Genomic DNA, 12,722 nt, shown 5'->3' on the forward strand with positions numbered 1-12,722 from the left:
AAAGAGCACCTTACCCAAGGTCAACACCTCCACCCTATCCCCATAACCCAGTAACCCCACCCAACACTAAGGGCAATTGTGGACACGAAGGGCAATTTATCATGGCCAATCCACCTAACCTGCACATCTTTAGACTGTGGGAGGAAACCGGAGCACCCGGAGGAAACCCACGCACACACGGGGAGGATGTGCAGACTCCCCACAGACAGTGACCCAAGCCGGAATCGAACCTGGGACCCTGGAGCTGTCAAGCAATTGTGCTATCCACAATGCTACCGTGCTGCCCTTGTCTAACTGCTTCTTGAAAACATGCAATGTTTTGGCCCCAACTCTGCTGTCTCCACTGGTCAGATTAGTAACTATATTTTTAAACGATTATTATGCGATCAGGATTGATCAGATGATAATAACCCTGCCTAATGAACTGCATATATTAGTGCCAACAAATAGATGAGAATTGGTTGTATCCCCAGAGACTAGATCTGCTTAATAATGTGTAAGCATTCAAAATATCTCTAATGAGCAGAGCTACATGCAGCGAAATTTATCTCTAAACTGTCATAGTTAAATAGAGCATTATTTGTCCAGTGGAGATATTGGCTCTCCGCCTCATAGCACAGTCAGGTATTAGACAGGAATAAAAAGATGTGTCTACCTGTAGATGATGCAGGCACAGTCGCGACAGGTCCCACAGTTTGCAATGTCCTGTCCAGTGTGGTAGGATTGTCTCCTAGAATGCAAACCGCACAATTAATAACTTATCTAATGGTAATTCACATTCACCTGTGTATTCCTCTCCTTCTCTCTTGCAGGCCCTGATTTTTTGCTGGTTCCAAAGGGGGGGGAAAAAGCAGGGCACAGAAGGGTTGAGATGGCAGGGGAGTGGAGTGTGATAATGGGAGAAGTCTTCTAAAGAGCCGGCACAGAAAGGATGGACCGAATGGCCTCCATTTGTGTTACATGATTCCATAATGCTTGCAACCATGGAGCCCTGAAACTTCTAAGACAACCAATATCCCAGAAATGATCGACTCCAGCACTGACTACTCCAGAGTCAATAGGAAGCTCCATCATTAGACCTGCCATAGGCTGAATGTATTAGCCCTCGCTGGCTGGAAAGGCCATTGTCCACTGCCCACTGATGGGGCTGTAACCCTCCGCCTCCCCCCCCCTCCCCCCCACAGAATGATGACTTCACACATTCATCAGCCCTCAGGTACAGATCGTTGATAACACCGGGAGAAGGTGGCATAGTGGTATTGTCGCTGGACTTGTAATCCAGGGACCCAGGATAATGGTCTGGGGACCAGGGTTTGAGTCCCACCACGGCAGGTGATGGAATTTAAACTCAATAAAACATAGAACATAAGAACATACAGTGCAGAAGGAGGCCATTCGGCCCATCGAGTCTGCACCGACCCACTTAAGACCTCACTTCCACCCCATCCCTGTAACCCAACAACCCCTCCTAACATTTTTTGGTCATGAAGGGCAATTTATCATGGCCAATCCACCTAACCTGCACGTCTTTGGACTGTGGGAGGAAACCGGAGCACCCGGAGGAAACCCACGCAGACACAGGGAGAATGTGCAGACTCCACACAGACAGTGACCCAAGCCGGAATCGAACCTGGGACCCTTGCGCTGTGAAGCCACAGTGCTAATCACTTCTACTATGCTGCCCTCAATCTGGAATTAAAAAGTCTAATGACTATGAAACCATTGTCGACTGCCCTTGAGGGAAGGAAATCTGCCATCCTTACCTGGTTTGGCCTACATGTGACTCCAGACCCATAACAATGTGGTTGACTCTTAACTGCCCCCTCAAGTGTAACTATGGATGGGCAATAAATGCTTGCCCACGTCCCATGAACCAATACATTTTTAAAAACGAAGCGGGCTGGGTGGGCAGAGGACGGAGTGCGATCATAAGCCGAATCCCCAAATGAGGCCTTTCTCCCTCCATTCTAAAGCTTACGTGTCTATGCCCTGAGGTTGAAATTATGGAAACTCCCAAAATAGGGCAAATCCGTCCTCGGTCTTCACCCACTCAACCCACACTACTTGCAACACACCACTCCCGTCCTCGGTCTTCACCCACTCAACCCACACTCCTTGCAACACACCACTCCCGTCCTCGGTCTTCACCCACTCAACCCACATTCCTTGCAACACACCACTCCCGTACTCGGTCTTCACCCACTCAACCCACACTCCTTGCAACACACCACTCTGATGCATCACTGGCCTCGTGTGGTAGCGGCTCCATAAGAGCTGCCTGCGAATTGGTGTATCTCGGACCTGGCATAACGTCATCTTCCTGGGAAAAATTCCAGCCTCTGTCCATTGGCAGGCTAATTTTTCCACAACGATAAACCTGCTAGATGTCTCATCAGATATTCACATGTACCTTGTAGAGGTTGCTGGATTTTCGGAAGCAGGAGTCCTGACAGACTCCTTCCAGCCTCCCCACTCTGCCCCCTCACATAAAGTGAAGGCTCCATAGTCCCAGGTGACCATAGGCTGGTTGAGGGGGGAGAGCTGACTGGTGCTGATTTAACCTGAGGGTCACCACACCTGACGCGAGGGGCAAGGTTCAGAAGGCGGGGCCTCCATGAATAATCTCAGCCGGTACGGGAATTGAACTTGCGCTGTTGGTGTCGCTCCGGCGCACGGGCCAGCCGGCCAGCCAACTGAGCTAAACTGGCCTCCCTCAACTATGAGATGCAGAGGCCCATTGATGCAGGTACCATCAGGCAGGCTGTAGTTGGATACCTGAATAGTAACCTTGTCTGGAACTTTACAGGCTTGTGTGAGCCAATCGCAACACATTGAGCAGTGCACTAAACCATTACATCAGTGATTGCTTTTTTTGCGCTATCTTTACTTGAGAAAGAGAGAACTTGCATTTCCACTTCACATGCTGAAGATGTCCCAAAACTCTATCTAGCCATTGAGGTACTTGTTAAAGAACATAAGAACATAAGAACTAGGAGCAGGAGCCGAATGAGCTACGCCTGCTCCTAAGCCCTATGTTCCTATGGAGATAAACCTTGGAGGGTTGGTGCAGACTCGATGGGCCAAATGGCCTGCTTCTGCGCTGTAGTAATTCTATGATTCTAAGTGAAATAACCATTCAATGGTCCAATTCCTCAGTGCTTTTGTATACCCCCATAGAATAAGGTGGGGACAGACCTAAGGCTTGGCTGTGTTTCAAGGCTGAAGAGCTTTTTAATGCCGCAGAGCCGATTTTGTGTCTCGGAGGTGATGGACCAGCCGCTGTCGATGTACCCCTCCCTATGTTAAGAACAGAAGAGTATTTTTGACTCCATTGGAATCGTCTGAAGGTTAAAACCTTCTTTGTCAAGACATACACATCATAGCCCAAGTGGCTGCAGAATAATGTTTGCAACACAAGACAGAAGAATACACAATCAGATGGTGTGAGTTAGTCCTTGCTCACAAAGTGCAGTCTTAGGGATTCCCATTCACAGCTTTCGGCTCCCACCTCCTGCCAAACAGCGAAATATCCTTACCCTTCTGCACTTTACTTTCCAAACCCATCGGCCTCTCTCAAGCTTAGGCTCTTTATCTGCTTCTGCCCATCGTCACACTTGCCTTCATCACTGGCTACTGTAGGTCGACACTAATAATGCTTTCCTTTGTGAGATTGTATGAAATTCGTTTGTCTGCTCTTTCAACAAAGGGATTAACCTGAATATCACAGAGAGCCATTTCAAAGCCATTTATCTTTATCCGGTCATGCCACATCATCGTAATCGGTTTGCTTTCCTTGTTGTTTGGCTGAACTCCAGTCTGTTTTCCCAGTGGGCGAGGTAATCCCCTTAAAGACCTCCTCAGGGATCTGAGAGTGTTGGCGAAAACGTTCAACTATTGCGTGCCGAACTCGAGACATTGCTCAAACATAAAGAGCAATCATTAAGGTAATGGCAATTTGGCACGACAAGCTAAGCAGGTCAATCTTATTAGTGCTTATATCTGTTTCCACTGCGGAAAGTTGGCTAACCAGGGCACACAGATTTAAGAGAATGGGGATGGGGAGGGGAGATGGGAGGATTTTGCTTCGAAAATGCTGTGAACATAGAACATAGAAAAATACAGCACAGAACAGGCCCTTCGGCCCACGATGTTGTGCCGAACCTTAATCATAGATTATCATAGAATTTACAGTGCAGAAGGAGGCCATTCGGCCCATCGAGTCTGCACCGGCTCTTGGAAAGAGTACCCTACCCAAGGTCAACACCTCCACCCTATCCCCATAACCCAGTAACCCCACCCAACACTACGGGCAATTTGGGACACTAGGGGCAATTTATCATGGCCAATCCACCTAACCTGCACATCCCTGGACCGTGGGAGGAAAAATGAGTTCTTACCTTCTATAAAGGACAGTGGAAGCAGATTCGGCAGTAACTTTCAAAAGGGAAGAGGATGAATACTTGAAAAGGAAAAATATGCAGAGGCAGCACGCTGGCGCAGTGGGTTAGCACTGCTGTCTCACGACGCCGCGGTCCCAGGTTCGATCCCGGCTCTGGCTCACTGTCTGTGTGGAGTTTGCACATTCTTCCCGTGTTTCCGTGGATTTCGCCCCCACAACCCAAAGATGTGCCGGGTAGATGGATTGGCCATGCTAAATTGCCCCTTAATTGGGAAACAATGAATTGGGTACTCTAAATTTATTTTTAAAAATAGAAAAAACATATTCAGGACCAGGGGAAAGAGATGCCGAGTGCACAATGGGCAATGTGGCCACTTTCTGTGTTGTCTCATTCTATGTGGTCGTGTCAGATTGGTATCGCCAAGCTGGAGCAGAAGCCGATAAATTGAAATCCCATTTCAACGCTCAAGTGTCTAATCTAGCCAGACGTGTTACTGAAGGTGTGCTGCACTGTCAGAAGAGCCATCCTTTAGATGGGACCTTATCCTTCAGTCCTTTCTGCCCCTCAGTTGGAGGTCAAATTCCCTGCCACTACAAAAAAATATAGTTTTAATTTTCTGCAGGTTGGAAACTAAATCCTATCGCCTTGAAAGTGCCACAGAGCTATAATCAGTTTAAATGTGAGCATCCAACTGACACGGGAGGTGGGTCAGGTTGGTGGGGGGGGCTGGTGGGGGGGCTGGTGGGGTGGAGTTTAGCAGAGCCAACCAATTAAAGCAACGCTCATACTCATACCTTTCCTTTTTATTGTTCATTTACGGGATGTGGGCATTGCTGGCTAGAGCAGCATTTATTGCCCATCTCTAAATGTCCTTGAGAAGGCGGTGCTAGTTAATGTGGTGTAGGTACACCCACAGTGCTGCTGGGGAGGGAGTTCCAGGATTTGGACTCAGCGACGTATTTGCTTCTATAGTTCTAAAAATGAGCATCACAGACGAAGGGCAACGGAGTGTCTAGGTCTGGAGGACACTGTCTAATACTTTGAGTAAGTACAGTCCAGAGAGAAATTGGGAACCTCTTCTGCATGCATAAGCAAGCAGAGGTTTGGAACTTTATTCCACAAATGGCAATTGATGTTAAATCAATTGGTAATTTTAACACTGAACTTAATAGATCTTTGTTAACCAGAGGTGTTAAAGGATATTGGCGCAGAAGAGGCTGTATGGAGTTGGGAAGCAGATCAGCCACAATCTCACTGTATGGCAGAACTGGTTTGACCCTAATGGAACCAAGGTACGTGGGGATATCACAGGAAGGTGCAAGATCAGACATTATCTTATTGAATGACGGACTCGGCTGAAGAAGCCTTATGGTTTATTCTTGCTTCCAATTTTTTCTTTTTAAAATTTTTTAAAATTTAGAGCAGCCAATTATTTTTCTTTTCCAATTAAGGGGCAATTTAGTGTGGCCAATCAACCTAACCAGCACATCTTTGGGTTGTGGGGGTGAAACCCACGCAGACGTGGGGAAAATGTGCAAACTCCACACGGACAGTGAACCCAGGGCCGGGATTCGAACCTGGCTCCTCAGCTCCCCAGTCCCAGTGCTAACCACTGCACCACATGCTGCCTTCTTGCTTCCATTTTTTATGAACTACATATATTGTAGCCTTCAACGTTCATTTCCCCAAGTAAAATTCTAATGTGTGATCCTTTTCGTTTGTTCCTGGCTACGCGACATTCTCTTTTGATATCACAGAGCTCTTGAGACCGCAGTGATGTCTCATCCAGCTCTAACACCTGCAGCTGCCAAAGACGGCAATAATGGATTCCATTAAGATTATGTTTAGTGTATATTTAAGCAAAGTGCTTTTAATTTCCTTTGATGGATTTTATGCTTAAGGCGAGGGATGGTAATTATAGTGAGGAGATCATTTCCACTTTATATTCAGAGGCTACCAGAGAGGCTCTCCACGGAAGTGGAGAGTCCATCTGTCGGCCTTCTTATATGAGGCGCTAAAAGGTCACAGCAGCCGTGACTAGCTTCTTTTTTCGTAGAATCAGAATTGTAAAGCGCAGAAGGAGGCCACTTGGCCCATCATGCCTGTGTTGGCTCTTTGAAAGAGCTATCCCATTGGAAAGAGCTATCCCATTAGCCACCCTCTGTTTCCCTTTCCCCATATGCCTTAGCATTTTCCTTGTCAAAATGTTATCCAATTCCCCTTTGAAAGTTACTGTTGGATATAGGATCCTGGACCTCATAAGTCGATGCATGGAATATAAAAGCAAGGAAACCATGGTGAACCTTTGTAAAGAACTGGGCTGGCCTAACCTTAAGTATTGTATTTAACTCTGGGTTACTATGCCTTAGGAAGGGCATGAAAGCATTAGCGAGGGTGCACCACTGACGAACAGTGGCAGCCACGTGTACCATGTACAAGATGCACTGCAGTTACTAACAAAGGTTCATTAGACAGCGCCTTCCAAACCCGTGGCCACTACCATCTCGAAGGACAAGAGCAGCAGATACTTGGGAACCCCACCACCTGGAGGTTCCCCTCCAAGTCACTCGCCACCCTGACTTGGAAATAGATCGCCGTTCCTTCACTGTCGTTGGGTCAAAATTGGATTTGTTTATTGTCATGTGCACCGAGGTACAGTGAGAAGTATTGTTCTGCGTACAGTCCAGACAGATCATTCCATCCATGAGGAAAAAAAACATAGGGCAAACAGAAATAAACAATGTAAATACATAGACACAGGCATACAGGAGTGTAGTACTACTCAGTAGAAATCCTGGAATTCCCTCCCTAACAGCACAGTGGGTGAACCTACACTGTCGGCACAACATCGAGGGCCGAAGGGCCTGTACTGCGCTGTAATGTTCTATGTTCAAGGACTGCAGCGGTTCAAGAAAGCAGCTCACCACCACTTTCTGAAGGGCAACTAGGGATGGGCAATAAATGCTGGCCTAACCAGCGACGCCCACATCCCGTAAGTGAGTTTAAAAAAAGAAATGACTCACAAACAGGTTTCCAGGGATGAGGGACTTCAGTCATGTGGATAGATTAGAGAAGTTGGGGTTGTTCTCTGTGAAGAAGAGAAAGATGAGAGAGGTTTCGGTGGGAGCTGCACAAACGCAGGAAGGGTTTGGACAGAGGAGATAGTGAGAAACTGTTCCGCCATGGACGGACAGAGGTGTTGAGAACCAGAGGACACCGATTTAAGGTAAATGGCAAAAGATTTGATGGCGACATGAGGAAAATCTTTTTCGGATGGCGGTTAGGATCCGGAGCGTGTGGCGGAGACAGGTTCAAACGTGGTTTCCAAATGAAAATTGGATGATTACTCTCATTGTGAGAAGAGGCAGCAGAGTTGGGCTAGCCTGAGTTTCCCTTGCAGAGCAGCAACACGACACAATGGGCCACGTGGCCTCCTTTTGTGCTGCAATCATTCAACGATTCAATTCCATTAATCTCCCACTGCTCTTTCAGGTTGTATATTCCAAATGATAATGATTTGCTGCATTAAAATGTTCTCCAATTTCCACCCATTTGAGTGTGGAATAGAATTTTTTTTTAGTCTCTTATTGAAACAAGGCATATGGGAAGGGCCTTGGGAAAGTGGAGTTGAGGCAGAAGACCACCCATCATCGTATTCAATGGCGGAGTTGAGTCCAGTCCCCTCTGGTCAAGAATCACAGAAAATACAGTGCAGAAGAGGCCCTTCGGCCCATCAAGTCTGCACCGACACATGAAATACACCTGATCTACCTCCCTAATCCCATTTGCCAGCACTTGGCCCATTGCCTTGGATGTTATGACATGCCAAGTGCTCATCCAGGCACTTTTTAAAGAACGTGAGGCAACCCGCCTCGACCATCCTCCTAGGCAATGCATACCAGACCGTCACCACCCTCTGGGCAAAAAATATTTTCCCCACTCCCCCCTGAAACCTCCTCCTCCGATTTCTTATGTTCTGTTATGAACAGTGCCAAGCCTCACACGTGAAGAACATGAGGGTCAGGGGTGTGGAAGAATGCTGCAACAATAATAATAAAGGGAAAGGAAGGGGGATGAGACAAATCAGCAGAGAGCGCAGGAGAGGTTTACGAGAATGATTCTAGGACTGAGGGACTTCCAGTTCCACGTATAGGTTGGACTGGCCTTGTTGCGCTCAGGGAAGAGAAGGCTGAGAGGAGATTTTGCAGGTATATTCAAATTCATGAGGGGTTTAGATATATTCGGTCGAGAAAAACTGCATCCAGAATCAGAGGGCATCCATTTTAGGTGAATAGGAATAGAGCCAATGGCGGCATGAGGTAAACCTAAATGATTCAGCGATTGTTCAGGACCTGGCATGAAAGGCCTGAGGGTGTGGCGGAGGCAGATTTAATTGTGGCTTTCAAAAGGGAACTAGGTAATTATCAGAAGGATAAAAGATATTGCAGGGTTACGGGTCAAGGGCGACATAATGGGGCGAGCTGATTTCCTCTTGCAGGGAGCTGGCATGGATCCGAGAGGCTGAATAGCCTCCTTTGGTGCAGCAACCATTCTGTGATCTGTGGGAGCTAGCAATTCGCAGATAGGAAAGGGAATTTTGCCATTCGAAAGGATCAACCTCGCAGATTCACACAGCAACAGAAAACCTGTGCACGATAGTGTCCCGGCTCAATGCCTGCGTTTTTTTTTTGTGTTCATTATTGCTGGAGCTGGGCCATTTAGGAGTGGAGTCAAGCAGCACATTTTCCACACTCTTCCGCAAAGAGCAGCAGAATTCTCTTTCCCCAGACAGTTGCGGATGCTCGGGGGTCAATTGAATATTCCAAGACAGTGATCAGTAGATATTTGTTTGGTAAGATGTATCGAGAATTGTGGGTCACCGGAGGGTAAATGGAGTTAAGCTACAGATCAGCCATGACCTTATTGAATGTTGGGGCAGCTTCAAGAGGATGAGGCCTCCTTCGGTGTGCTGGGTAATTTGACAGCATTCATTCCCACAATTCCCAAAATATCCAGCAGAGGATTACAGCCAGCATTTAATGATAGTCTGCTGGTTTATTCACGACATTCAAGTTCCTCAATTGGATTACTGCCTTGCTGTCCACAACCATGTACGGTATATAACGCAGCTAATGTAATACAAGTACATAAGAACTATAGAAAGTCTTATGTCTCAAGGTGTCTCCAACAATGAGCTGGAATGAAATAATCACCAGATTATCTGTTCCGGTGATGTCGGATGAGGGGCAAATGTTACCCGGGTATTCAGGAGAATTCGTTTACTCTTCTTCAGACGAGTGCCATGTGATCTTTTACATTAATCTGAGAGGGCCAACAAAGCCTTGGCCTAACGTACTGCCAAAGAGACAGCACTTCCCAGAGCGCAGCACTCCCTCAGCGCTGCACTGGGAGCATCAACCGGGGTTTTGTGTTTTCATTCTAGGGAGTAGGACAAGAGATTGATTCCGAGGTGAAGATTCTACCCAACTGATCCACAGATGGCGCGATAAATTGACTTGAGGGGAAAGCCCCTTTAGCTCCTGAAAGAGGGAAAAGCCTCAGAATTTGAGGTCTCCCCTTCAATTCCATCAATATTAAAGAGGGAGAACAGCAAACTGAGGCTGCTGGCCGTTAAACAGGACTCTAAGAAAACTAATTATAAAAGATCACCGTATAAATCCGACCATGTCTTAAGCTACTCATTGACTCAGACCTCTTAGATTTACCTCATCTTCCCTTCAACTCTTCTCAACCAACCGGTGACCTGTACTGTAGACTTGGCCTTTCAGCTGGACCCTATCTGCCGTAACATCATTCAGCAAGCACACGGCCCAAACTTCAAGATTTCATTGATGACAGTAAACTGTTCGACCTTCAATCTCATGGCTCTGTGACATTTTCCGAGCCGCCCACAATTAAATTGCAGCTCACTTCCAACCATCAGTAATTCTCCATTTATTAATCAGGATAATGGTTGAACCCAGAGCCCTGGTAAGCCCTTTTATTAAAAAAAAAATTGGAAATCCGTTTGAGAGTGCTTTGTGACACTGAAATCTCAAAGCAGCCGTTGATATATTCACTTCACAGTTGACGAGTTGGTCAGTCAGAGGCTTAACCCTTGTTGCGCATTGCATTATTTCTCCTCGAACACCCTCCTTATAGGGGAGGGTGGGGGAGAATCCAGGGAGGCAAGCGAGGGTCAAAGTACAAAGAACAAAGAAAAGTACAGCACAGGAACAGGCCTTTCGGCCCTCCAAGCCTGTGCCGACCATGCTGCCTGTCTAAACTAAAATCTTCGACACTTCTGGGGTCCGTCTCCCTCTATTCTCATCCTATTCATGTATTTGTCAAGATGCCCCTTAAACGTCACTTTCGTCCCTGCTTCCACCCCCTCCTCCGGCAGCGAGTTCCAGGCACCCACTACCCCCTGTGTAAAAAAACTTGCCTCGTACATCGCCTCTAAACCTTGCCCCTCGCACCACAAACCTATGCCCCCTAATAATTGACCCCTCTACCCTGGGGAAAAGCCTCTGACTATCCACTCGGTCTATGCCCCTCATAATTTTGTAGACCCATATCAGGTCGCCCCTCAACCTCTTTCGTTCCAGTGAGAACAAACCAAGTTTATTCAACCTCTCCTCATAGCTAATGCCCTCCATACCAGGCAACATCCTAGTAAATCTCTTCTGCACCCTCTCTAAAGCCTCCACATCCTTCTGGTAGTGTGGCGACCAGAATTGAACACTATACTCCAAGTGTGGCCTAACTAAGGTTCTAAGGTCCTTGATCAAAACCATTTGTCATCTACTCTGTCTTGTTTGCTGCAAATGGGAAGACAACAAGAGATACAAGACTTTGCTGTTTAATCGTCTGGAAGAAAAACTGGTCTCAAGGATTTCTTTTGGGGGGGTGTGGGGGGTGGGGGGGACGTGAGGTGTTATCAAAGACCAACATTCCCAATGTTGTTCCCAGCATTATCAAAATAGATGGTAGAATGGGGAAATCAAGGGTTAAGGAATTTCAAATACAAAATAGCAAATAAAGGCTGAAGTGGCTCGGATGTAGTTAGATTAAAAGTTGACGTCAACTAAAGGTGCAGTAAAAAGAGAGAATCATAGGGATTGGAGAACATTCCACCTCTCGGTTAGATCATGGCAGATCTGTATCTACCTGCATTGGTCCGGTATCTCTGAATGCACTATCCTACTGAATGGCAGAGCAAGCTCAAGGGGCCAAGTAGCCTACTCCCGCTCCTATTTGTTCTGCCCTTATGGTGTCAAAGAACAGCAAAGAACAAAGAAAAGTACAGCACAGTAACAGGCCCTTCGGCCCTCCAAGCCTGCGCCGACCATGCTGCCCGTCTAAACTTCCGGGGTCCGTATCCCTCTATTCCCATCCTAATCATGTATTTGTCATGACGCCCCTCAAACGTCACTATCGCCCCTGCTTCCACCACCTCCTCCGGCTGCGAGTTCCAGGCTCCCACTATCGGGTTTTCAGCAATAGCTGTTTGAAGGACATATTTCCACCAGCCTTTATGTAACAAAGTGTTTCCTGTCATCACCCATTATCAGCCTAGCCCAAATTTTCAGATAATGAACCCCGAAGAGGAAACAAAAACAGACAAGCGCAGATATTGGTTGATCATATTTTTTAATTGAATATATCTATGGTGATTATTGACTTGTTTTTATGATGCAGGATGACCGACACCCTTGCTATAAACTAACCTTCTTACTAACACATTTTTCAGAACATGAACTTACAACTGCAAGGCATCTGCAGCCATGTTACAATTTTTTCTAACATGTGCTTTCTGACGTTGGACACTCAGGTCAAGTGACCCATGAAATTCAGAGTGTACCGTATTGCATCTAACTCTGGTGTTCATGACCGTAATCGCCCTATTATCATTTTTAAAAGCCCAGGTTCGATTCCGACCTTAGGTAACTCTCTGTGTGGTGTTTGCCCATTTTGCCCGTGTCTGAGTGGGTTTCCTCCGGGTGCTCCGGTTTCCTCCCACAGTCCAAAGATTCGCAAGTTAGGTGGATTGACCGTGCTAAATTGCCCCTTAGTGTCCAAAGCTTACAGGGATAGGGCCGCGGATTGGGCCTAGGTAGAGTGCTCTTTCGGAGAGTCGGTGCAGACTCAATGGACCGAAAGGCCTCCTTGCGCACTGTAGAGATTCTATGACAAGATATAAAGGGGTATTTCACTTTTACAAAAGTGGCTATTCTAATGAATCCACAAAATTCTGAACTACTGCTCCCTGCCCTAATCTGCTCACTCCGGATTTCACCCTCCTGACCTACCAAAGTCCCA

General features: G+C 46.8%; 2 protein-coding genes across 7 annotated transcripts in view; one reads left to right on the forward strand and one right to left on the reverse strand.

Annotated features, from left to right (window-relative positions):
- The window catches only part of LOC140409300 (dedicator of cytokinesis protein 2-like), a 1,572,852-nt gene that overhangs the window by 721,813 nt on the left and 838,317 nt on the right, over positions 1–12,722 (forward strand). The window lies entirely within an intron of this gene.
- The window catches only part of LOC140409301 (INSYN2B protein-like), a 275,422-nt gene that overhangs the window by 199,007 nt on the left and 63,693 nt on the right, over positions 1–12,722 (reverse strand). For 4 of the 6 annotated variants that reach the window (XM_072497682.1, XM_072497683.1, XM_072497684.1 and 1 more), the window contains one exon: positions 656–730. In XM_072497682.1, coding sequence (XP_072353783.1) covers positions 656–730 — 75 coding nt within the window. The remainder of the gene's footprint in view (positions 1–655; positions 731–12,722) is intronic. The other 2 variants (XM_072497685.1, XM_072497687.1) reach the window with 1 other exon arrangement.

The sequence above is a fragment of the Scyliorhinus torazame genome, chromosome 3 (genome assembly GCF_047496885.1).
Source record: "Scyliorhinus torazame isolate Kashiwa2021f chromosome 3, sScyTor2.1, whole genome shotgun sequence".
Taxonomy (NCBI): domain Eukaryota; kingdom Metazoa; phylum Chordata; class Chondrichthyes; order Carcharhiniformes; family Scyliorhinidae; genus Scyliorhinus; species Scyliorhinus torazame.